A 24849-nucleotide genomic window follows, 5' to 3' on the forward strand; every position below is an offset into this window, starting at 1 on the left:
ACACAAATGAATAAAAAGTGATAGGTTCCTTGGGTTTTTAGCAATGCTCTTTCAGCTGCAGAGGTATTACAGTATGGAATAAGACAGAAAGATGATCATTGGCACTGTCAGTTTAATAATGTTACATAATTGGAAAATCTCCTTCTGGCATTTTAACCATAACCAATCCCTATCTAGCCATGACTATTTTTCCATTAACTTTCTGCACTGACTGTACTTTCAGTTTTGCTTTCTCAAGCTGTTTATAGCAGGTGATCCATAAATGTGCTCTTAACTCACTCTTTGTGAAATAAAAATTAATTATTTTGTTGCCCAGCATATCAGATTATAAACATGTTTCCTCATCTTGTTCAAAAACTTTTTCTATTCTGCAGAAAAGTAATAACATTACAAAGGTACAAGCATTAAGAAACAAGGGAGACCTGAGCAATCTACTTATTTCTTATACAGGTGGTCAACAGAAGTCTGTCTGTATGGTGTTACATACATTATCAGATGATTTTTTTCCTGGCTGGACCATTCTGAACTCCTTGATGATTACTTCTATACCACCTGTAGGCATCCTCTGTAACATAACAGGAGGCTGATTTTAATATGGATATGAGATGGAAATAAATACATAAGCTTGGAGGCACAGGATGAATTAAGGAATAAACTTAGAGATATTAATACTTCATTGTCCAACATATGTGGTACAGTCATTAATTTCGTGGACTGTGGTTTTATCGCATCATATTACAATGTATTCACATACACTTATACAGATCCACATCGACCCTCAAAATAGTTGCCGTTGGCTGCTATGCAAGTCTGCCAACGTTGATATAGATGCCAAAAACATTGCTGAAACATATTGGCGGGAAATTCCCTCTATTCCAGAGGTGGGGAGCATCCATGAAAGAAATTCTACTACACTGATGAAAAGCAGATAAGTACTACAGTTTATCATGGATATCAAAGAGTGAACTGATCCTGGTATTTGCCACAGTCCCTAAGCCTAAGGTTCAGCGGCAGTAGAGGTATCAAAATACGCACAGAAAAATTTATACTGAGGTGTAGCCAGTGATCAAACTAGGGCCCTTAAATTACCACAGATAACCAAGTACTCTGAAAGTTTGATGCATGCTTATGTATAGAATGAATTAGCAACAAGCTATGACAACGATCATACCAGCAATAACAATAACAAAGGTTATATTTGTACAACAATACCACAGCTAATAACTTTAAGTAAAATTTAGTTACATAATTATCTTATCATGAGATTAACCTTATGGACATGGTAATAGATGGTAAGGTAAGTAATTAAATATTGCAATTACAATCAAGAATTTCAGACTGACAATGTCTGTGCAATGGCCATGTATGTAACTTGTAATCTGCAATGTATTTGGGCAAATGTATTGTCACATGATTGAGGGACTATAAATGGGGTTTGGATTGGTAATTGGATTTACTGAACAGTTACAGATCTTATCTACAAGTAACTATAGTGCTGTCACTAATTCAGTACAGCACTCACTAAGTCTTTTCAGTTTGCTGTGTTTTCGCCAGTCAGTGCTTGATAACTTCCCATGCCATAAATCCCTCAGCTTCCTTGTTCAGCAGCTTCTGTCCTCGCTGGCTGGTGTCTATCTCACTATACTCAGTGTAGCTATGCAATCACTTACAAGGGTGGGAGCTCCACTGCCTTCCACACCTCCACCAGGGGCAACTGTATGTGATGACCTCTGATGGGTGTGTCCCCCAAATGTTAACTGAAGATTCCCAACTCTCAACTTCTCTATACTCTCAACTCGCTTGTCCCATTGGTCCTCATGATATAGCCTCTGCGTGGACCCACAGATGAGATACTTCCATTGGTTATGTGGCATAGTGTGACATATTCCACTGTTGCATCATTGTTTATTGTGGCATAACCTAGTAACGGACGTCTCTTCTGATTAAACTATCCCAGCTTTAAGCGGACATGCCACAGTATTATAACCATTACATATCACAATTATGGTGCCATAACAGCAATAGTCCTTTCTAAACACTGGGTAAGTTACAATCATCATAAGCTAAGAGAAAAAGAGAAGGAAGGAAAATCTTATGAATATGGATACAAAAGATACACACCTGGCCTATTAATGAAATATGTACACATTACCTAACACTGCTAAAGTACAAATAAACAAGAACAATTACATGTAGGATTTCATGTTCTCATAGCATTGGTTATGATGAGTTATATCTTCTGGGATATAACACAGTACAGTCTCTTAAAAGACAGTGGACATTTCAGTGGAAAATGTGGCCGCCATCTTTGAGGTCAAAGAATAAAGCAAGCAAGAAACTAGTATAAAGCATTGTTTGCTACCCAATTCATGCTGATTTTTGTTTGGCTTATTTGACCCTGAAGATGGTGGAAACATGTTCCTGCAAACCATCAGTTGACTTTCAAGGGATTATATGGTGTTATATCCCAGGAATGATTACAAATTATATTTACCACATTACGCTGTCCAGGAGGACGAGGGTACACCCATCCTCTCACAGCAACATATGAGTCAAGAGGCATATTGGAAAGACGGCGGCCAATATCAGGGCGCTTGAAAGAAAAGAAACCACATTTTTTTGTTCGCTTAAATAATAAACTTAATGACTGTGACTACCAGCTTATGTTACCTTTACTTTTTCTGTAATATTCTATACCAGGTAAAATAACAACTGATGGCTATAACCTGTTCCAAATTTCATCTGATACAAATACATAAAAAAGAAGAGCAATCACATAATTTCCGGACTGCATTTCTTTCTCTGTGATAACTCCACTTTCCATACACCATCCCATATCTTAGAAGTAGTTCCCTGTGACCTGAAGTAGCACATGAATCTGTCTTTGCCTATTAGTCAGCAGATGAGGCACAAATTACGCGGTGACCAGTCCCAAGTTAAGTTTTGGCATAATCCAAATGAGATTTAAATCTCAAGTCATAGGTAGTCTGTCATCTGTTTTCATAAACAAGTTCCTTGATTTGCACCACATTGGCATCTATTCTACTTGTGGATGACCATTCTGAACATTCAGTATAGTTAACTGATGTCACTCCACTTCTGAACTTGCAAAAGGAATCAAGAATTATGCTCACTGTTTCCTCTCTGAAAGCAATTATTAAGGTCTCATAGGCTTTCATAGCCTTTCTGCCTATTTGGAAGGCAGAAGTGATGCACATGGGTTCTTCTCTGAAGTCTGAAATTTTCTGAGGGGGGAAATGCAAATCACAGACATACTCCAAAAGATGTTACTTTAGAGTGATACAAGCCACAACCTGAAATGAACAGTGAGAGACCCAGCAGATTCTCCTCTTCATCCACCTAACAAGGAAGTTTTGTCCTATGTGCAGTAGTATCATCTCATGATCCAGAAATTACTTTATCACACCACATACATATGTAAATACCTAACACATATGTGGTGTGTTCAGACAGTTCCTGGAATTTGTCTATAAATAATATCTTTCTCTGCTTAAGAACTTACTGAATACAAGGTGGTAGAAGTATGACTGGGACTGAGTTGTGTGTAAACAAGCCGCACTGTGCAGCAGCTGTGCGACCTTGAGAGAGTGAAGCCACAATCTCCACCCTCCCTCCTGTTCGGGTTAGAACCTGTTCAATCCTGTCTGGGAGTTGCTAGAGTGATGAGCGAACAGAATGTACCGCGGAGCATGGAACAACGCATTGTGATCAAATTCCTCGTTGGAGAAAACATCCTATCTGCTGAAATTCACCACAGACTCCAACAACACTATGGGGAAGAGTGTCTCTCATGGACCCGTGTGTCTGAGTGGTATAAGTGCTTCAGAGAGGCAGAGGGCAGAGAGCGCGTGGAGAATGAACCACATGATCGTCGGCCGCGAACATCCGTCACCGAGCCAAACACTGATCATGCAAGATGAACTTATTTGTGAGAATAGGCTCATCACTATCAAGGAACTTGGAGCAATGCTGTCCATCAGTGTTGGTAGTGTACAAGACATTGTGAAATACCACCTGCATTATCGCAAGGTGAATGCACGGTGGGTACCATGCACTTTGACGGATGTGAACAAAATGGTGCGCTTGCAAGCTGCCAGTCGTCTCCTACAGCAGTTTGAAGATGAAGGTGATGCATTTTCGAAGTCTATAGTGACCATCGATGAAACATCGGTGCACTACTTCATTCCCGAGTCCCAGCAGTCATCACGCGAGTGGCAGCATACCAGTTCTCCCAAACCCAAGAGAGCGCGGTGGAGCCGTTCGGCAGGAAAAGTGATGGCAACGTTCTTCTGGGACTGGCAGCGGGTTATCCATGTAGACTTTCTGAGAGATGCCAGAACGGTCACTGCAGCTTATTACTCAGACCTTCTGGCAACAGACATGAAGGAAACATTTTGATCCAAGTGGAAGGCAGGTGGAAAGCATGTAGCCTTCCTTCAAGAAAATGCACGCCCCCATACGGCCAAAACAACAATGGAAACCCTCCGGAAATTGAAATGGAACCTTCTGACACATCTGCAGTACAGTTCTGATTTCGCTCCAAGTGATTTCTACCTGTTCAGAAGGCTCAAATCAGACTTGCAAGGCATGTGGTTTGTGGACAATGCCGCCATCATCCAGACTGTTCGGGAGTGGATACACCACCAACCACAAGCCTATTTTGAAAAGGGCACCAGGATGCTTCCAGAACGTTGGAAAAAATGTGTTGACTCCGGAGGGGAGTATGTTGAAGACTGACATGTGCAAGTAAGTGTTTGGCAATTATGGTTAAAAAAAAAGTCCCGGTCATATTTGAACCACCTTGTATTATCCTGTTCAAAATTGTCCCCTTGTGCAGCAATGCAGCTCTCCCTCTGCCTTTTCCACTTTTGGAAGCAATGTTCGAAGGATGTTTGTGGCAACACCTTCAAGTCATCTGTGACATTAGAGATGTCTTCCACTCAAACTTTATAGCTTGCATCCTGTTGTGCCTATAATATTTATCTCATACTATAGCCGTCAACACATTGAATAAAGTGGAAATATCATTAACTATTAATTTCAATCATATTATATGTTTATATTAAACAAGTAAGATATATACCAATATCTGCTATCTTCATTGAAGATATCCTTGCTTTCTTTGCTGTGTAGATGGCTGTAATATAGGAAAAATATGTCTTCCACTGTCTGAAATCTTCCTTTAAGGGAAATTCTGAGTTCATAGAATAGGCAAACAAGCTGCACTGCTTTTATTTGCAAGCGCACCTGTCATGCTTTCTTGGGGCAAGGCAGTGTGTGGACTGTTGTTTGGTAAACCCACATGACATCACCAGTAATTATATTTGGAGAAGATTTTCACACATGGAAAATCTTTGCAATTTCTGATCATCAGTCAAGAGTCTTGGCACAAATTCTGGTGAGACCCAATGCATTCATAAACCTTCTGTTAAAATTGTGTGGCATGAATCAGTGGATATTCCAATCTCTCCTGCAACTTCTTGGACAGTAGGTCAAGACTTCTGTGGATAATATTTTTCATCTGGTCAAGCAGAGGTCCGATTCTTGTAGCTGAAGGTTGGCCAGACAGCTCATCATCATCATCTGATGAAGCTCTTCCATCTTTAAAACATATGATCCATTCATAGGTCATTGTTTGATTCAAGGCATCATCACTGTAAGTTTCATGTAACTATTGTGGGTTTCTGCAGCTGTTTTCCTTAAATTAAAACAGAATTTAACACAAGTCCTTTGTTCCTTTATCAACTCCACACTAAAGGCAACTAGACAGCAACACACTCGATCACAAAACTGGTTACAAAAACTAAATGGAATGTCCAATCTACTTGGAACAAAATGGCTTGCATAACTAGCAGCCAGGTTGCAAGGTCACAGAAACACCTAATGTGACTGTGCACTGCTGTTCCATGCCATAACTTTTGGAACTATCTGAAGACACCTCACATATGCATAAACCTATTAACAGATGGAAAATAACATGAACACAAACATATGAGTGACTCTAGTGAAATAAATTATTCAATTTAAATATCAGAGGATTACAGTAACCTCTCAGTAACTTAAGATATGAAAGTCTGTGGCCATGGTATATTAATACAATTATTGTGTTTCTGGACATCATCCAAAATCCTATTTTTATTTAAAACAACACATAATGTTTCAGAGACTGGATTTGTTCTCCATCTTTAGGTGGAACCTATTCAGTTGGACCCAATCGATAGAGCTAGTCCCTAATCACTGTCAACGTCAATGCACTTTGCAACTCATGCGAGGCCATGATGTGCTGCTTGTCTGAGTGCATCTTGCCATTCCTTTATGTGGGTGGTAACATGAAATAGCTCTATCTCGGAAACTTTTCTGAACAGAACATATGTACATATACACTCTTCTGCTTGGAATGACTGATATGATGACTTCCCAGAATAGTGACCTTCCCGCCTGGGACACTGCATAATTACGAGTAATCATATGACTTTAGCATGGTAACAACTGTCATGGAAAAGAGGGAATATATTAGTTTCCCTTCTCCAATATGACTTCTTAATATCAACAAGACTAATGCCTACCTGAACTATTAATATATTTCAAAGTGTTACATGACACTGCTTCTTCTGACTTACAGAAAATCAGCAAATATGGCCAAATACAGACGAGTAATCCATTATGGAAGATCATGTTAAACATTGTAAAAATACAAAGAAACTGGAAATATCTTGCAATAATTAGAACTGATCAAAATTCCTCTACTCAACAATGAACTTACTTCATCTGGAGCAACAACCTGGGTCATGCCATACTGATCCCTCAAAGTGAGGAATCGTCCAACACGCTGAAATTGGACACGGCCCCAGAGTTCTACCTCCATCCCAACATGACACTCTCTGAGGTCTCCACATGACACTCGGTTAACCACATTATTTGGTCCTCCTACTAACAATGAACAAAAATATTAATATCCCATTCAATTATGAAGTTACAGTAATGGTACCAGTTCTACTGATAATCAAGACAGTGTTAAATGCTATTCAGTACACTATGAGTATCTATATTTACTGTATGAGCCACTCAGTGCTACAACTGTACCAGATTTATAATCAATTTCTTATTGAAAAAAGTGGAGATTGCTACAGACGACCTCTTGACATGCACACAAAACTACAAGAATAATAGGTCAAAAGGAATGACATGTAAACTTTAAGAGATGTTTTATAAAAATTAAAAAATACTTCAAAATATCATCTTGTGTAACTGTTTGCACGTGTACCAACAAATATGTTCATCTGTGCATTACTCTTACTTGACAAAAAAAAAAAAATACTTCAGCAGGAAACCTGCAAACATTACTTTACAAGACACAGAAATGTCCATTTTTCTTATCATCTTCAGTATTCTGCACAAGGCCTGCATCCTGAAGTTTGAAAAATTAGTGCTGGACAGTGATAAAAAGTTCAGAATTGTAAAAGTGCTGGACTTAAACAACGTAAGTAGAGCTTATGATACAAACAATGTGTTTAAAACCATAATATTAACATTATATTCACTATACATTCAGAAAACAATCTTATATGCAAAACAAAAGTGTGATTGTGCTGTAAATAAACAAGTACATACACATAACAATAGAAATAGTAACTATCATAGGCATGTACCCAATTTAGAACTTCATAACAGTGGACCATCTGTGATAGGTTTATCTTTTATAACAAATTGCTTAACAACATAAAACGAACAGGTAACAGCAACCAGTTTAAAAAAGAATTGAAGAACTTATTTAGTAAGGGAGCACACGTATTAAAGATAAGCAGCGACACACATAGAGAGAGCCTACACAGAACAATACCTGAGTAGCGATAAAACAAGAAGTGGCCGCTGCAGCACTATAGACATAGGGCGTATACCCCGAGAAAATTTTAATTAAAAAAAAAAATTGGAAAAAGAAAAAGAACAGAAAATGTAGAGACATTTTAATTTGAATTGAAGTTTTAAAAAAGTGCCAATTTTAGAAATCAAATTGACGCGTGTAGGTTAACAAAGATTTTATACATACATACAATTGGAAAGACTGGTGATTTTAAATTTTAAACTACGGGCAGTGTAGCAGCTACGTAAGAATACACACCTGATGATGGCCATTTAGGGCCGAAACATGTAGTGTGGAGGAAGGGAAGAAGAAAGAACTACAATTAAATTGCTGCACTTAAGACGGAGTTTGTCTCATATATATTGTGTGAGTGTAACAAGATGCTTAAATATAATATTGTAAAGGGATGTTATTATTCAACAGAAGATTATCTCAACGAAGAATTATGTAATACTGGCTACTGATAAGCTTATGCATAGAATAAGCTATATTTCTAAAAAGTTTATACCATAATCATTAATGTATTATTATGATAATAATATAGATGGACATGTCCTACAACAATGTATTTTGATCTACAGGATAAAATAGAAATGAATGAATGAATGATTGAATAGTGATGAAAAGACCAGGTTTAAATCTTTATCTGATACTCATTAATGACACATCATTAACTTGAGATTTAAACATTTTCATAACTTATAATTTTAATAGACAATTGCCTCTTTGGCTATCACACAAAATCCAGTTTAAGAACAATTAAACTAGTTAAATAACTAAAGTTAAACAAAAGCAATGTCTATGATCCATAATTATGGCATTAATTGCTCTCTTCTAACAGCAGGGTGGATTACATTCATGTTGAAATAATGATGTCTTAACAACATTCAGTGACCTTTCATGCAAAATTTTCTGATGCTGAAGCAAACAATGTAAATAAACATAATTTAAAGTATTTGTACACTCAAGATGTAACCCAGCAGCCAAAATCAGTTTTCAAAATTGAAAAATGAGGCAATGTCTCTTAAACACAGTTTCTGGCCATCCTGACCTATGACCTACACAGCAAAACAGAAAGCAGGAATCATTACATTCCAGAGTGGAGCATATAAAGGGTAGCATTTACATTTTGCATGTGATGTAAGATTATGTTTAATACGAATATCACGGCCAGCATGCAGACCTGTAACTTGAAGTGGTTTCTTAACTGCAGTGGGGTCACAAAGTTTCGATGTTTTTAAGAAATGAAGGGTGGAGCATGAAGAAAAATATAAATGATTTCCCCCAAGCTGTTCAAGAAGCTAAGGTGGTGTTATTCGTGGATGACACATTGAAAAAATCTCATGTCTTCAAAGAAAAAATCGCAAAAGTTATGAAACAATTAGAAAATTGGTTCTTCAGAAATAATTTCATAATAAACATGGAAAAGAGCAAACAATACAATTTCGGGGAAGAGGGTCTAGATTAATTCATAGACTAGTTCTGTATTTAAATAACAAAGAAATAACTTATTTATCAAATTTAAAATTTTTAGAAATTTATATTTATTTATTTATTTCATCTCTATAGATCATTAAATAATAAATTATTATTATTATTATTATTATTANGAGTTGCAACTTCAATAAGCACACACAATTAACGTTCTATACCTTATGCATACGTTCACAAGAACCTTTCAGGCTGGTTTCATCACTTACACTGCTAGTTACACACAGTGAACTCCAAAATTATCTGGAACCCAAGCATCTAGAATTTTCATTGAACACAAAAACTTAAAAGAAATTTAACAATTTTATACAGTTATCCAAAAACAAATTTGTGATGTGCAGACATTCATCTATTATACAGTAGTTCTCCCAACTGCCACTAGCAGAACTAGCAACTGTCCACCCTTATACAAATACCATTAAGGGAGAGACCTGTTTAATTTGTGATGATGTTTCACTAGTATAGTACATGTACCTGAAATCTTTCACTCATAAATCCACTGTGTCAGCCAGAAAGACTCCCATGCATGAACAAAACTGAAAATATGTTATTTTGCATTGGGGTTCTCTCATGCAACTGACAAGTCATGTAACTGACATACCCCATTCCCACCCATGCTGGATAACCGCAAGTCTACCATCGACAAATTAACTAATTTGTACTTATTTACTAACAGTTCATTTAACTACACTTTCAACCATTAAAATTACATAATGTCAAATGATAGACTTCCCAAATATAAAGCAGAAATGCTAATGACTTTTCTGAGATGTCTGGTTAAAGCAAATGAAGTTGTCTAATATTTATGTATGTTGTAAATCCTGGGTAGACACTTTCACGACTGTGCCTAGCATGCACCTACTTCTACACACATCACATACTTTACACTGACATAACCAGATTATACACAGCATCCAAAGAAAGCATTTCCATTGCTAGGCTGGCCAATGTATTTACAGAACAGCACATGGATTCCATGGCCTGATGTTCATCCTACCTCAATCTAAGCACCACAACAAAACCTTCTCAGTTCACACAATAACTGCACAAATCTGGTCATCTCATTGCAGTTGAGGCCCATTTAGAATACTCTCACTGGAAGAACTGAAGAAAGTGACAGAAACTCAGGATATAACTATAGGCTGTACACCAACGCAGAAGCACTAGGTGATCAAGTACCATCAGTAACCTACATCAGGGCTAGACAAATCCCAGGCACCAGGTCGCCACAGCAGAAATTTTGCTGTGGCCCCTAGATTTTGTGAAGCAGTTATCATAAATTTCCTCTGTTTTTTAGTTTGAAAATCCTGCTTCAACATCTCTTGTTTGGCATAATTTTAACATATGTATTTATATCATGTTATAGCATGTTTATCAAGGGAAAGATGATGACCTGCTGTCAGCAACACTGTCATTTCTGTCATCAAACAAGGTTCAGTATTCTGTTTAAAACAACACAGTCTGATTTTGTGGATTTGAAAGAGAGTGTATAAATGCAACCAGCATGTAATTATTTTACAGCCACTGGCTGCTGGGTTTGTCAGGAGGACTGTCATTTGTGCCATTATATACATGGGTCATTTCATAAATAAAACACAGGTTGGCAACACTGCAGATTAGATGATGCAACAACAGTGAGCCTCACGTCAGTTACAGTTCAGGGCTTGAGAAAGAAGCGCGTTATTTTGTTTCATTTATAATGTACTCTGTTCTTAAATAACGTGAGTTAGAAATGGAGCTTGCACGGTTCTCGGGTATTGTGACTGTTGAAGATCAAGGGTTGTACATTAAGATCGAAACTTTACAATGGAAAAAACCTGACAGAAATCCACAGTGCTTTGAACCGGAGTTCAAATCACAGTCCAACGAGTGGAGAGGTCCATCTTCACCACGACCAAAAAAATTTTGACGATCTCAATCAAAGGTCAAACAAATGGTGTTCTTTGCTTATGATCTCCAAGGAAGCATCATGACAGACAGAGTTCCGTGCGGGAAAAGTGTCACAGCAGTTTATTATCGTGACTTTATGCAAAATGCACAAAACCGACCTCAGTTGCTCGAGGCTGAGCCGATCATTCTCCATGACAACGCTCGCCTGCACATCGGGAATGTCGTAACAGAAAAGCTGCGCCAATACGGTTGGGAGGTGTTGCCTCATGCTTCCTACAGCCCAGACATGAGTCCACCAGACTTTGACTTATTCCCAAAGTTGAAACAACTTATGCGAGGCTGTCGTTTTCCTTCTCTGGAAGAGCTTTCTGCTGCAGTACCTGAGCCATTTGACAGATAAACAAATATGGTGTCCTGGATGGAATAGTAAAGCTTCCCACACGTTGGGACTTGGTCACTGAGAAGCAGGGGGACTATATTGAAGGACTGTAAAGAGATATTAAAATAAAATAAACATGGACGTAAACAAAAAATTGTGTGCATTATTTCTGAAATGACCTACGTATTTTGTCTTACAGAGTCAGTATTGTGCTCAACATGGAGTATTCTGACTCTGAAGATTGTTTGTGTCAAACATACCCAAAAATTGAAAAGTGTGGGAAGAATAGAGAAACAAGAATATTTAAAGCAAGCAAGATTAACAATTGCATTTGCAAATTGAGTTGCAATCTGTCTTCCCACCAGAACAGACATACACACGTAAAACGGTCACCGGTCAAACAATAAATACTAAATAATAATGCACTAATGCCATGGGCTAAGGTAATACTGACCTTGATCATCTCATTGTTGATTCTAATAAAAAGATATTTGTATAATACACACAACAGGATGCATCCAATGAAAAAAAAAAAAAGAAGCTTTTTACAATATGATCAGCATTACAAAGACAAAATATTTTTTGTTGGTCAGTGAATGCAAATATGTACTTGTACATGAAACATCCACAAGTGAAACTTAGGTGCAACAAGCTAGTTTGTAGGCAGATGTTTCATCTTCAGCACATACACCTCCAGCAGCCAGGAGAAAAAATTTATTGAAGACTGGTGCAAGAAACTTACTTGGCTTCCATTCCTTCAGGACACAGGAACAGCAAGTTGTAAGGTATGCACCTCCTTTCCCAGCATCACAAACCAAAACTCAAAGACAGTGAAAGATTTTGTGGGGCCTTTCAAACTGGAGATATTCAACTGGCATGACAGATCATTCCAGCACCAAAATTGTGTGAAAGCCAATAATTCACTACAGGTCTCAAAAGCTATGAGTCTTGGCAACATGCATGGAAAAAATGGATGCAAAAATGTCCAGTAACTTACAAGCACTGTTATAGCCATGAATAATGTATGATTTTCTATATTCAGTGAGCTATTACAGTTAACCACAAAACTGGGAACAGAATTATGTGAGAACAATGAAAAAAAAATTAAAAGACTCTTCTCAAAAATGACTAGGGTGATAGGAAGTAAAATGTGAAATAAAGAATATCTAATCTAGGCGTTTAATGATACATGCATCAAATGCAAAGAAATGTGCTGAAGAGGTAATTTTGTATGTTAAATTCATGAAGGACAATAGAGCGACATTCTTCTGTAGCCACAACTCTGGAAAATGCTACTGCAGATGGCTACATGGAAACTACTGTAAAGAAACTTGAAGAACATATGCTAAATTTACATGTCCTGAGTTCAATCAAAAATTGGGAAATATAGTAATGATTTTGATTCTGCTCTAAAGAAGCTGTAGCATTTCTACCAGTCTACAGGTATCCCTTATAGGGATCTATGAATGTATGAATGGAGACTGCTTGCTTGCTTGCTTGCTTCTACTTTTACTTACATATTTTAAAACCTTTAACGATATACTCATTGACACTGTTTTGACAAAAGGTTCAAAATGTGATGCACAAGTATAATTAACTTGTATCTATGTAATTTATAATCTTATTACTTATTAGCAATGTACTCATTGACATTGTTTCTGTTAACAGGCTCAAATTGTGGTGCATAAGTACAATTAACCTATATTTATGTAATCTGCTGTGGGGCACTCTTGTCAACGTGTGTCTTTGTCATACTCCTATGACAACCCACTTCTTCGGAACAATTTGTTGGCCCTGAAAAGGACCATGGCTGCTGAGATGGTTGATCGGAGAGGTAGCGCGGCGCGCGCCGGTAAGGAGAAAGGCTGGTTGCGGTGAATGGCTAGTGAAAAGGCTAGTCGTTGAGCGCGGTCGTGGGAGCCATGAGGCAGTGGCTACGCCAGATGCCTAGTGAGTCAGACCGTAACACGACCACCGGCGAGTCCAGGCGCGGTGCCCCAGTGAGTCGGGTGTGAGAGCGCTGGACGGCCGAGGCAGTCGTGCCTGGCGCAGCCTGCCGATGTTTCCGAAGACCGAGCGCTGGCGACGAAGCCTGCTGGCTGAAGTTGCTTGCTGATGTGAACTGAATCGAACTGAATTAAACTGCATAACTCGACTCTGGGGTCGCTCCTTTTTATACGCTGGTCGGTGGGGCGGAGCCAAACTCGAAAGTGAGGAGCAAGAATTGATTGGCTAGCGCGCGTAATGGTGTAGACGCGGGCTATCGCCGAGCGTAGTATAAATGCGATCGTTTGAAGCAATCTGATTGGTTAGCGCGCGTGATGGTGAAAAGTGATGTGAAGAGCGAGCGTTGCAGAAATGCGTGATAATGTGGGATGTTCCCACACTGCAATCTTATTAATTTTTCAATTAGACTTATTGTACAGATGTCGTTGTATTCATATTGTGTTTGACTTGTTCCATATCCTATGGTGTCTACCTGTATCTGGATTTACGGAACATAAATAAATTGAACAAACTGAACAAATTTTCCATAGAGAATGTGGCAACTAATGCAAGTAGATGAATGCCCTCAATGCAGCATACAGAAATTGTAATATTTACATAATGTAAGATGGGGGTGACCAGCAAAGTAGGAGCTCTCACTGCTCTTGTGAAAGACTGGAAATGTGTCATTGCACATCTGCACATCTGCTGTTACTAAGGGTTTGCTTAGACAATTCACATTTCAAATTTATTCACATACCCCATATTCTGCTACACAACTTAGGAACAATCAAGAACCTTTCACTTATCTTTCAATGAGAGGAGCTTTTCCCAGCTACTGCTGAATGACATGTAAAGAATGCAACAACATTAACTGAATGACTTAAATTCAGTCCAGAAGAGAAAGATCAATTTGTAAAAACACATCACTTATGGAATCTATCACAATATGCAACTGCATGGATTAAATAACACTGCTAGGTCTTCCACTGAATCTGGGAAGCAAAATTTAATGTTACATGAAGTGAAAGGCCTGGAACAACAATTTCTGAGTCACTGAAAAAGCCACAGGAATTTCTGATAATTTTGCTGGCGAACAGGAAGCACCCTAGAATGTTATGGTGACAGGGAGGTGATATCATTGGCTTAGCATTATAAGAAACAATTTTCATCATTAAACAAGAATGAGACTGTCTGTCACTTCTTTGTATTGAGTGGCATGAATTTAAAATCCTTGGAAGAAAAAAGAAAGTGAATGACAGAAGTTGTTAACAGTTTGTGTGCTCCCTGCCTCCACTGTGTGTTGTGGACCTGGATTTAGCTTAATGAATCTCATTAAAATATAAATTAAAATCATTCTGTGCAAGAAGAAAGCTTATGTTACCTGAGAATGTATAACACAAATGGACCATCACTGATGGAACTGATCCTGCAAAGGCTGTAGATCAATGGGACTTCAGCTGCAGAACTACAAGGCATGTTCTAGGCCACAAAAGTGGAAGTAAAGATAGTCTATGTATGATTTGAGGCTTTCACGGCGGTGACTATGAAGAAAGCAGTCTTCTGGGATTTGGCACCACATATACATGGTGCCAAATCCCAGAAGACTGCTTTCTTCAAAGATAGTCTAGCTTACTTGTTGTTTTACACCAGAATATAATAAACTGTTCTGAACCAGTTATTATAAATATTACAACGCTGATTTGTTTTTCTTTTGTATAACAGATTATGTCATAGTGACGGCTGGGTCTAAGGAATGAGATGTCTTCGTTCACTCAAACACTGGGATCATGGGTTTCAATCCCACTTGAGGTATGGATGTCTATGTTTTTATTCTGTTTGTGTGCAGTCCCATGTGCAGGCAGTGGCCTTGCAATGAGCTGATCCCCTGGCCATGGACTCCTACCATGTAAAAGATTAAGAAACTGTAAAAGCAGCCAAGGTCCAACAAAGGGATGTAGAGCCACTGACAGACAGATAAATAACATACTATACACATGCACTGGTATCTTATGATGTCTTACACATACACAAAGCTAAATCATGACTGAAATAGTGAAAGGTATAAGGGTCATTTAGTCACTGCAACATAATTCTCTAAATGACACAAAATTAGTGTTGTGAGATGGTTTTTGCAAATCAAAAGTTGGTACCCTTGAAAGTGTGTTCGATATATTCTTCTGAAACAGATGTTGTAGAGATTGTCTTTTGTTTTTTTGTGTAACCTGAACACTTCTGAGTTGGATACTGGAAAGGCGAGACATATGTATTCCTACTATTGTATTTTTCAAGTCACAAATACAGTTTATATTCTAAACTGGTCGTTGGAATATTTGTTCCCGATTCCCGCACTCTGCCAACAGGTTATGGGCCCAGGACAGGTTAGTTCAGACGTTTTTGAGTAAAGTTGAAGTGAAAATCGTAAATAAGGGAAGTTTCGAGTATCCATCAAGATGGCGTCAGAAGTCACGGTAAACCCAGTAAACGCGTTGAAACTAAATGAATTCAACTGNCTGGTTCCTAAATTTCTGAGCTGGCTTCTACATCCCACGATGATCTGTCAAGCCCTGACCTACAGTATATCCAGATACCCACATCATGTTTTCTGTCTGAAAGAATGAGCAACTGGCAGTATGCCCATGATATTTTACAATACATCAAGCCGCTGGCAATAAAAGTATACTCTTTTTCAAGCCATCAACTTCAACATTCAAGGATAAACGACCGAGCAAATATGCTTCTCTTCGATTGAATACAATTAGGGATTCTTTTTCCGACTTACATCATAAAAATAAATGGCAGAATTTCTACCTACAACTAACCACCTGAAACCCAGCCTAAACTGACTTTGCAATTCCGCAACACTGCACAAAACATTATGTATCCATATACTGCTTAATGAACAAAATACGTAACCATACCTGTAACTTCAACGAGATGTACAGGGTATATTACTACACCACAATTTCAAACAAAATAAATCATGTCTTAATATACACACGTTTAAATGAAATTCTGAAGAAAAAAAAACACACATAACTATACTTTGAAAATTCACATTTGGTTTATGAAATAAAAACTCCAGACTAACCTAATCACATAAAAATGCTTCCAGAGACGAAACTATATAATTACTCTTTAATTTATCTGAAATAATACATGTGCTTGCATTCTAGAAACTACCTTTGTCACCAGAAATATTCGCCGCTGCAAATCAAACGATTTTCCAAATGAGCAAGATATACACACACTCCCTCTTCTACAAAACACTGCCAAACGTCCATACATCTCTCAACGACCGCTCAACGACTATAGCCACCATAGCCACCATAGCCACTATCGTCCACTATGGCACTATAGCAAACTACAGCTCATGCTTGAAAATTAATTTCCCACAGACGGTTAAAATATCGCTTCGTTTCTAACGAACTAACGAAAGTGTGCTGTCTATAAAGGATGGAAGTATTTCTTGATGTTTGTTTGGAATAATATTTTAGTAGGGTTTATTATGAACTTGAAGCCCAGGAAGAACAGTATCGTCTTAATTAATCATCTAATAGAAGTAAATGTTAAATCAAATAACGATGGCCGAAAGTTTGAGGAACGTATTTCATGTGGTTATTGGTAATATGCAACAAGCTTTGCAGCAATTGGAAGGTGGTGTATATTAATTTTCTTTTGTGTATTAGGTAACATATTTTCAAAATTTCAGTTTTGCTTAGATTGTTTCTATAACACTGACACCTGCTATGTAGTTTACTCAATTTTAATGATAACTTCACCACATACGAGTATATACATACATTTCGTTTCATTTCACAAGTCCAAACAAATGGACATGAAGGTCGTCATACAAAATTTAAACAAACACACAGATAACAGAATAATTAAAACTAATTGTTTATGTTATGCTCCACATATTCAGAAACTGTATAAAAGGAATTATTCATAAGATATAAAAACAGCCTATTTTTAAAACTAATTCTATCCTCTTTAAGGCTTTGAATGGTTATGGGCAATCTGTTGAATAGTTTAATAGCATGATACACTTTGTTTTCACTAATGACATTGTGGATTGTTATGAGTATAAACCATCATTTTTGTAAGAATGTCATTACCTCACTGAATAACCCAGCAATATCAGTACAAACCTATTCTGTGGTAACGAAATTTCAGTACCAAACTTATTTTTGAATAAGTTTAATGTGCAAAATTTGGACTTGATTTCTTTAGTGCTCTGAAATTTGTGAATATCTGCTGCTGTGGAACCCATGTAACCCTCTTAAACAATTACATATGACATTAATCATAATAAATATGTTGTTGAAGTTTAAGGAAACGCTATCCAAGATGACCCATTGGGATCTTCAAGGGAAAGAAAAGGTCGGGGGATTGTACGGAGTTATTCTTCTTTCAGCAGTTTCTGCATTATATGAGTTCATGGGCAGAAAGTCTTGATCTCATTTCTCCCACAGTTAATACTTTTTCAGTTCTTTTGCCAGCTGTTTCCTTTGTTCATGCTGTGTTCAAATACCTGTCTGAATCATCTTATTAAAAATCTTACAAAAACAGAAACATTAATTTAAATAACTGTGACTTGTCTTACCAATACTGTTTTATTATTACAAGTCGTCCTACTTATTCACAGGTGGAGAAGGAATGGATAAGTCAGACTGTGAATTTAACCTTGATGATTTCTGGCTCAAATTGCGTATGTATTGTAACACTAGCCTAGACACCAACATGTGCATTTTGTTACTTTATCTATGTGTGCTAATGATTTGACTACTTAATAAACAAAACAGACATCTGGCAACTGTGGTATATCTCAAAACTTGTATATCCATAGTTTATTGAATTGATATGAAAATATTTGAAAAGCAGTAATCATTCAATTTTCATTACCATTACCACCACATTAACATGAAACTTATCCACTTCTGTGAATTCCATATACCAAAAACAAGCCATGAAAAGCTGGGAAAATGTTATGTCAGAGAACTGTACCTAATATTCCTCGATAAGTAATAAAATTGTTTCTTCTTAAAAGTTTCCACATAAAGGATGATTATTTTGTATCTCAGATAATCTTATAGTTGGATAAATGTGGTATGTTTAGTGATCTCCAGGGCCACCAACTTTCATGATTCAGCTTGAAATTTGTGATTGGAACTGGAAACTGAACAGGTAATCTGAAGTAGTGGCAGGTGGGAGGAATGAAACTGTAGATCATTCTGAGTAGGTTTAGTTCAGCGGGAATGCACTTTACCTTCATGTGGGAAGTACCTGATCATTTCCAGCCATAGAACCAGCTATGTTGAATGATCACTAGTTAAAGTCTTTGGAGACATACTGGGATAGTGCCTTAAATAAACCACCATTTCCTCCCTTCTGTATTCCATTCAGTTAACACAGTAACAGAAAATAATGTTATAAATGATATATTAGATGTCTTTACTTTTTAAGGTGTTGCAGCTAAGTGCATATCAAATGAAGTGACAAAACTGTGCTTGACTTTCTCCAAGCCTCCATTACCTAGTGTGACAGAGTTACGTGAAATGTTGAAAGTATTAGAGACTGCATACCTAGAAATGTTGTCAACGTTTTATAGTCTGCCAAAATGTTGTGGCTTGATGTTGCGGAAAGAAGTAAACATGACAGTGTTACAAATCATGGAGTCGCTGACCACTGTAGTCTTGTCTTTGCAAGAAAAAGGAGATAAGGCGTGAGTATCTGGTAGTTTTGACATAGATTTAACTTTTCAACTAAGTAAAATAAAGTTGGATATCAATATTTGCTGAAGCCACTGGTAAGCAACAAAAATAGGACACTGTAAAGGTATGTGAAGTTCTTAAAAATTTTGAATTTTGTGTTGGAAGACAATGTCATGAATGTTGTGGACTGAATTTGATCATGTTTATTGAAGTTTTAAAATACATAAGAAAGACATTTTCTAGGAGCTGGCAAGAAGGCTTTCAAATTGAAGGGTGAAGTTCTGGCATTAGTTCTAGTAAGCTGAAATTAGTATGTTGCATAGTACTTCAGTTTGCTGTTACTGTTTACTGATTATAAAATAATATTTTCAAGAGCTAAGCACAATTAGGTTATCAGCTTTGCTGATACTTTTTTTATAATATTTTCATTTGTCTTCTCATTTTGTCCACCCAGTGTGAGAAATTGCATTTGTCTGTGGCCATCATTTTCAGTCATAACTTTGTTCACCCACTTTCATATAACTTACTCTCCATAGACAGAAAAACAGATTGATGCTAACAGGACGTGTGTGGGATGCATGTGAAGCCGTGGAAAGTTTACCTCAGAATAATTTCCAAGTAACTTGCAAGATCATGCAGAGAGAAGAAGGTCTTGTGCTAGATGCAGTGCAGGAAATAGAAGAGGTACTGTATTAATCATGCAAATCTGTGATTTTCCTCCTCTGGAAACATAACTTCACACAGCTACATACAGACGTTAGCACATCAGGGATTTCATTTTTGAGTCTTTAAGGAATGTATTTTATTGCATCGCCAGTATCACCTATGCTCATATAAAAAACACTAGTTTCTTCAGGTTAATTCAACTACCCATCTGCCACTAAATCAAGACTACCTGTTTACTTCTCAATCCCACCGAGACTTAGTATGGTAGACAAACATTAAATTCTGTGAAGAAATTTTGATTTAGGTTTAGTTTTCTCAATTTTAAAGGTAATTTGCTTAAGGCCCTAAATGGACATTTACGCACATTCAGTCCTTTGACAGAATGTGAGGAAACATAATATGACTACTCAACATCTCCTAACATTTATATTACTGTTTATTCATTTTTGTGTGGTTTATATATAGGCATGTTGTTTTCAACCTACTGAGTGCCAGGCCATGACACAAAAAACTTTTGCTAGAAATGCTAAGGTTATTTGGGGGTAAATGCAATTGCACAGGAAAACATTACCCCCTCTAATGACCTTCAAATGACCACAGGTATAAATTATGAGCATGTTCTTTCTTCTAAACATGAGCTGTCATACTTGATAAAATCTATTGTATGAAATGCTATACTAATTGACTGACTCTTTGGCTGTGTCAGTTCCAGGAAAAATACCATGAGCTGATCTAATTGGTTTGTGGAATGCAATACCTTAAGATCAACTACTTCATGTAATGTTACCTCCTTGTATAGGTGAAATAAGCTGGTGCCATCAGACTGGATTCTGGTGTATTAGACCAAGAACTGATCAGAACTCATCCATTTATTAAATGCTAGATGAAAGCTGGAGGTGCTTGATTCAAATCTCAACTGGGACACCAGCTTTCCTGACTGAGATTACTTGTGTTCTTCTCATTCCAGAAAAATACTGGAATAGTACCTGACAATGCCTGATTCAGTTTGTTATTCACCAGTCATCCTACCATTCAGCACTATATAGTCTGAGATACGGCATCATAAAATAAACCACAAACACAAAAGCTCTGGAGAAAATTACATAACGAGGATCTTCAATTAGATTAAATTTTAATTTCACTCAGTCATGGAGCCAAGCCCTTCTTGAGAAGCCGGCAATTGTGCAGCTACTGAAGAAATTCCCAGCATTTTATGGAATCCAGAGGTTCAGTACCATGTTCACAAGAGCCCTCCACTGGTCCCTATCCTGAGCCAGATCAATCCAGTCCATACCATTATCTCTCTAAGGTCCATTTTTATATTGTTCACCCATCTATGTCTTGGTCTTCTATTTATATTCATATTTAATGTGTCTTTCAGGGATCTATTTACATAGATATTTAATCATACGATATAAATCTGACTGGATATAACAAAGTATAAAATATACATGTCTATGATAGGCTACATCGGTATAGTTCACTTGCGGACTGAAACCATGGAGTTTATTTGTTTACATCTAGACCATCCTCCTTACTAGCTTAAGTTAAAGTTTGTGTGTTTTTCTTTATGGTATATGTATTATAACCCAGAGATTCACGACATCAGCATAGATCAACAGCTGATGCGTCCCTTTTAATTTCAGTCCCACCCAATTTTCCTTGACCTTCCTAATGGCAACCAGAGTTGAAAAACAGTGACGATAAAGCAGCTCCTTGTTTTAGACAATTCTGGGTAGGAAAATTATCGGACAAATATCAGCTCTATCAGAATATTGTACAATATTTCCCTGCCAGATGCATCATAGGCTTTCTTGAAGTCTACGAATAGCTGGTGTACTGTCTCATTATACTCCCATTTTTGCTTCAGTACCTGATGAATGCAAAAGATCTGATCAGTAGTTGATCTTTTATGTCAAAATCCATGCTGATGAACCCCAATAACTTAATCTATGTATGGACTTAACCTTGAGAGAAGAATATTAGATAAAATTTTGTATGACAATAGCAGTAATATTCCATGATAATTACTGGTCAGTTTAATCACCCTTAAATTTTAATTTGCTTTATTTAATGTTTATTCAGTGACACTATCAGAATGATTAATGAATTAGAAAAGATGTGTGGAAGTAACTGTGGCCAAGTAACATCAAGATAGTTAGTGTGCTGGCCAGTATTCAAACCAAGCTTCTTCTGAGTTATGTCAGAAGCACAGCTATTTGAGTCAGTTTCCTCAGTGATTAAATTATAACACGTGTTGCTTGAGCATAAATATATTTACTGAACCACATAAATGATTTTAATAGTAATTAAACTGAATACCTAGATCACTAAAAATTTATCTTAATTCAAGGAGGTTGCAGCAGACCAAAGTGACAACAATAAGACTTGGAATCACAAAGATCGGGAGTTGCTATTTCCTTGCATTGGGTTGGTAAAAGCTGCACGCTCATCCTTGAAGAGAACAGACACAGCTTTGCGAATGAAAGGAAAATCTGAAACAGAACAGCAAGTTTCACAATTGGACGATCTGGTGTCCGGAGTTAAAAAAATCAGTCCTGCAGTGGATGATCTGATCTCGTCTTTGTATCCTCCCATGAACAAAGATGCAGTCAGAAGTACTGTAAGTGTACATTTACGCCACTAGCGGATACCTTTATGTGTTTATGACATGCAAAGAGGTCATTCAAAGATGAAATTGGCAGGATATTAGTAGACATGGCAGAAATGTAAAATGTGTACATAATTCTTGTCTGATTTAAAGGGAAGGAAACCACCTAGGAGAGAACTGTTGGCATAGATGGGAGGATAATATTCAAATGCATCTTAAATATGATTTGAAAATGTGAACTGAATTCCTCAGGTTCTGAATAAGGTCCACTAACGGAACCTTTAGAACATCGTAATAAACCTTTGGCTTCCACACAGGGTGGAAAATTTTCTTAATTACCTGCATGACTGTTAGCTTCTCAAGGATTCTGCTCTGTATAGCTACAATAAAAGTGACTATTGACAACATAGTATTCATAGGATTCAATTATTTTGTGGTCATTCAAGGATATAATTTTGCTGTGCATTACCGTTCCTGCCATGCAGTAGTATTGAAAGTAATAAGAATGTGCCTACTATTTGTGTGTAAAACTCCTCAAGACATCCAGTAGAATTCTGGAAAGTGGTCTGATTGGGGTATCCCTGGTAGTGACCAGTAAAGAGAACAAGGGAAGGGATACTCATATGCTCTTAGTTTCAGTTCATTAAAAGAAATGCAAATAATTAAAATTTTAAACTATTCACATATCTGTAATTAAAATTCTTTGCATATCATACTTTTTAAGAGAGACAGATGTGTAGTCTGGCGTCTCTGTGGCATATAGCAAAACTGCCTATTTCTAAATATAATCTCTTGGGTTTGAGATGCCTTTGTTTTGACATCGTGGACAGATTTTGTGTTCCTTTTGCAAACTAAAATTCCTGTGGTACTATATGAGAAAAGCAATTATTCAGCTGGGGAAAGACTTGATTATTCTTAGAATTTTTATACAGCATAGTGGATTAGAGATTTAGTAATGGGAGATTCATTATCATATTGCATCCCTCTCCTTAACAAACCATTTTAAAGCAACACATGCTTTTTGTAAAATGAGATATATTGTGCATTACTGGCACATCATAGCTTCATATTATACTATTAGATAAGATTCTGAAATCCAGTGAACTCTTATAAGTTGTAATATTGGGGACAGAAACCATAGGTAAAATACTGCATATGATGAAAACATTATATAAAATGCTTCAACCTTACCTGTACCTTTGATTTAATTTATTCCATTTCTTATGTATTTCTGTAACTGATGTAAGTTATTTTGCCACTCATTGCTTTTCAAAGTTGCTACACATATTTAACTATTTGAATCTTTAATGTTACCTTTTTTTTTCAGGCTGCTGTGCTCAAGACTCAAATACAAGCCCTCTTGCATATGGTGAAACAGAGTCACTACACTAATGAAGAAGACAACAGTTGGATTGAATTCCTACTAAATGCTGTTGATCACAATAACAATAAACTACAACCATTACTAGTTTCTTAAAATGCAGGACATGGCCATTTAATCAGCATAAAGTGGAAAGTAAATTTTAATGTACATGCTGACTTTTGACTGCAACCTGATTCTGTGAACTTTGTGTTACATACTTTCAGCCTTTTATTGCTCTGAAATAAAGTGCAATAGAAACACTAACTAAGCACATTAATATTCTGTTATATTTCCCCTTCCTGTGGTTTTTCAGGATGCACTCTAAAAAATTTGCAATGCATGAAATTGGGTCAATATGCAGTAACTCACAAGTGTCTCTTTGATACTGTATAGCCTATGTAATTCAGGATATATTGTTAAACTAATAAAAAGCGGCCTCCGTAATCTAGAGGTAATGTTCCCACCCCATGACTCGTAGTACGCGGGTTCAAATACCCGGCGGAGGTCGTCGAATTTTTAAGGGCGGAAAAATTCAGGGAACAAGTCCTCCGGGAGGGACTTTAAGCCGTGGGTCCCGTGTCGTAGCTTTATGGCATGTAAAAGAACCTCATACCTCCAAAGGAGGTCACTGAGCAAAATTGCGGACGTTTGCCGCCCAACAGCAGTCACTAATACCTCCGGTAGATGGGGGAAGCATTATAGATACTTCTCAGCCAGTAGAGCCGGTCTCGCTGGCTGAGTGGGACTGATAGTAAGCACCAATACCAGTAGGATATAGAGGCTGGTAGAAATCATAGAGGGAAGCACAATGGACCACTACAGGTCTAAGTGCATGGGGAAACCCACCCTCTCCAATAACTAACTAAC

At 37.3% G+C, this 24849-nt stretch overlaps 2 protein-coding genes across 7 annotated transcripts in view; one reads left to right on the forward strand and one right to left on the reverse strand.

The window, feature by feature from the left end:
* The window catches only part of LOC111868558 (aspartate--tRNA ligase, mitochondrial), a 57737-nt gene extending 40799 nt beyond the window's left edge, over positions 1–16938 (reverse strand). For 5 of the 6 annotated variants that reach the window (XR_002843524.2, XR_002843523.2, XM_023859315.2 and 2 more), the window contains exons 1-4: positions 16812–16938; positions 6785–6951; positions 2495–2593; positions 488–565 (exon numbers count right to left, since the gene is read on the reverse strand). Coding sequence is in view for 4 of the 6 variants with exons in the window: in XM_023859315.2 (XP_023715083.1) it covers positions 488–565; positions 2495–2593; positions 6785–6886 (279 nt within the window). In the remaining 2 variants the exon portion in view is untranslated. The remainder of the gene's footprint in view (positions 1–487; positions 566–2494; positions 2594–6784; positions 6952–16811) is intronic. The other variant, XM_023859312.2, reaches the window with a different exon arrangement.
* Positions 16939–17056: 118 nt separating this feature from the next.
* Positions 17057–24246, forward strand: LOC111868562 (cyclin-D1-binding protein 1 homolog). The gene is made up of 6 exons (XM_023859318.2): positions 17057–17285; positions 18277–18339; positions 19095–19353; positions 19879–20026; positions 22362–22631; positions 23947–24246. The coding sequence occupies exons 1-6, from the start codon at positions 17195–17197 to the stop codon at positions 24094–24096; spliced, it is 981 nt and encodes a 326-aa protein (XP_023715086.1). The 5' UTR covers positions 17057–17194; the 3' UTR covers positions 24097–24246.
* The last annotated feature ends 603 nt before the right edge of the window (positions 24247–24849 follow it).

Source organism: Cryptotermes secundus, unplaced genomic scaffold (genome assembly GCF_002891405.2).
Source record: "Cryptotermes secundus unplaced genomic scaffold, Csec_1.0 scaffold330, whole genome shotgun sequence".
In the NCBI taxonomy this organism is placed as follows: domain Eukaryota; kingdom Metazoa; phylum Arthropoda; class Insecta; order Blattodea; family Kalotermitidae; genus Cryptotermes; species Cryptotermes secundus.

Excerpts from the sequence above, each read along its gene's own strand:
- LOC111868562 (XM_023859318.2), top strand. The coding sequence starts at position 17,195 with ATGTTAAATCAAATAACGATGGCCGAAAGTTTGAGGAACGTATTTCAT. Across the intron at positions 19,354-19,878 it reads CAAGAAAAAGGAGATAAGGC|ACAGAAAAACAGATTGATGC; the intron begins GTGAGTATCTGG and ends TACTCTCCATAG. Across the intron at positions 20,027-22,361 it reads CAGTGCAGGAAATAGAAGAG|GAGGTTGCAGCAGACCAAAG; the intron begins GTACTGTATTAA and ends TCTTAATTCAAG.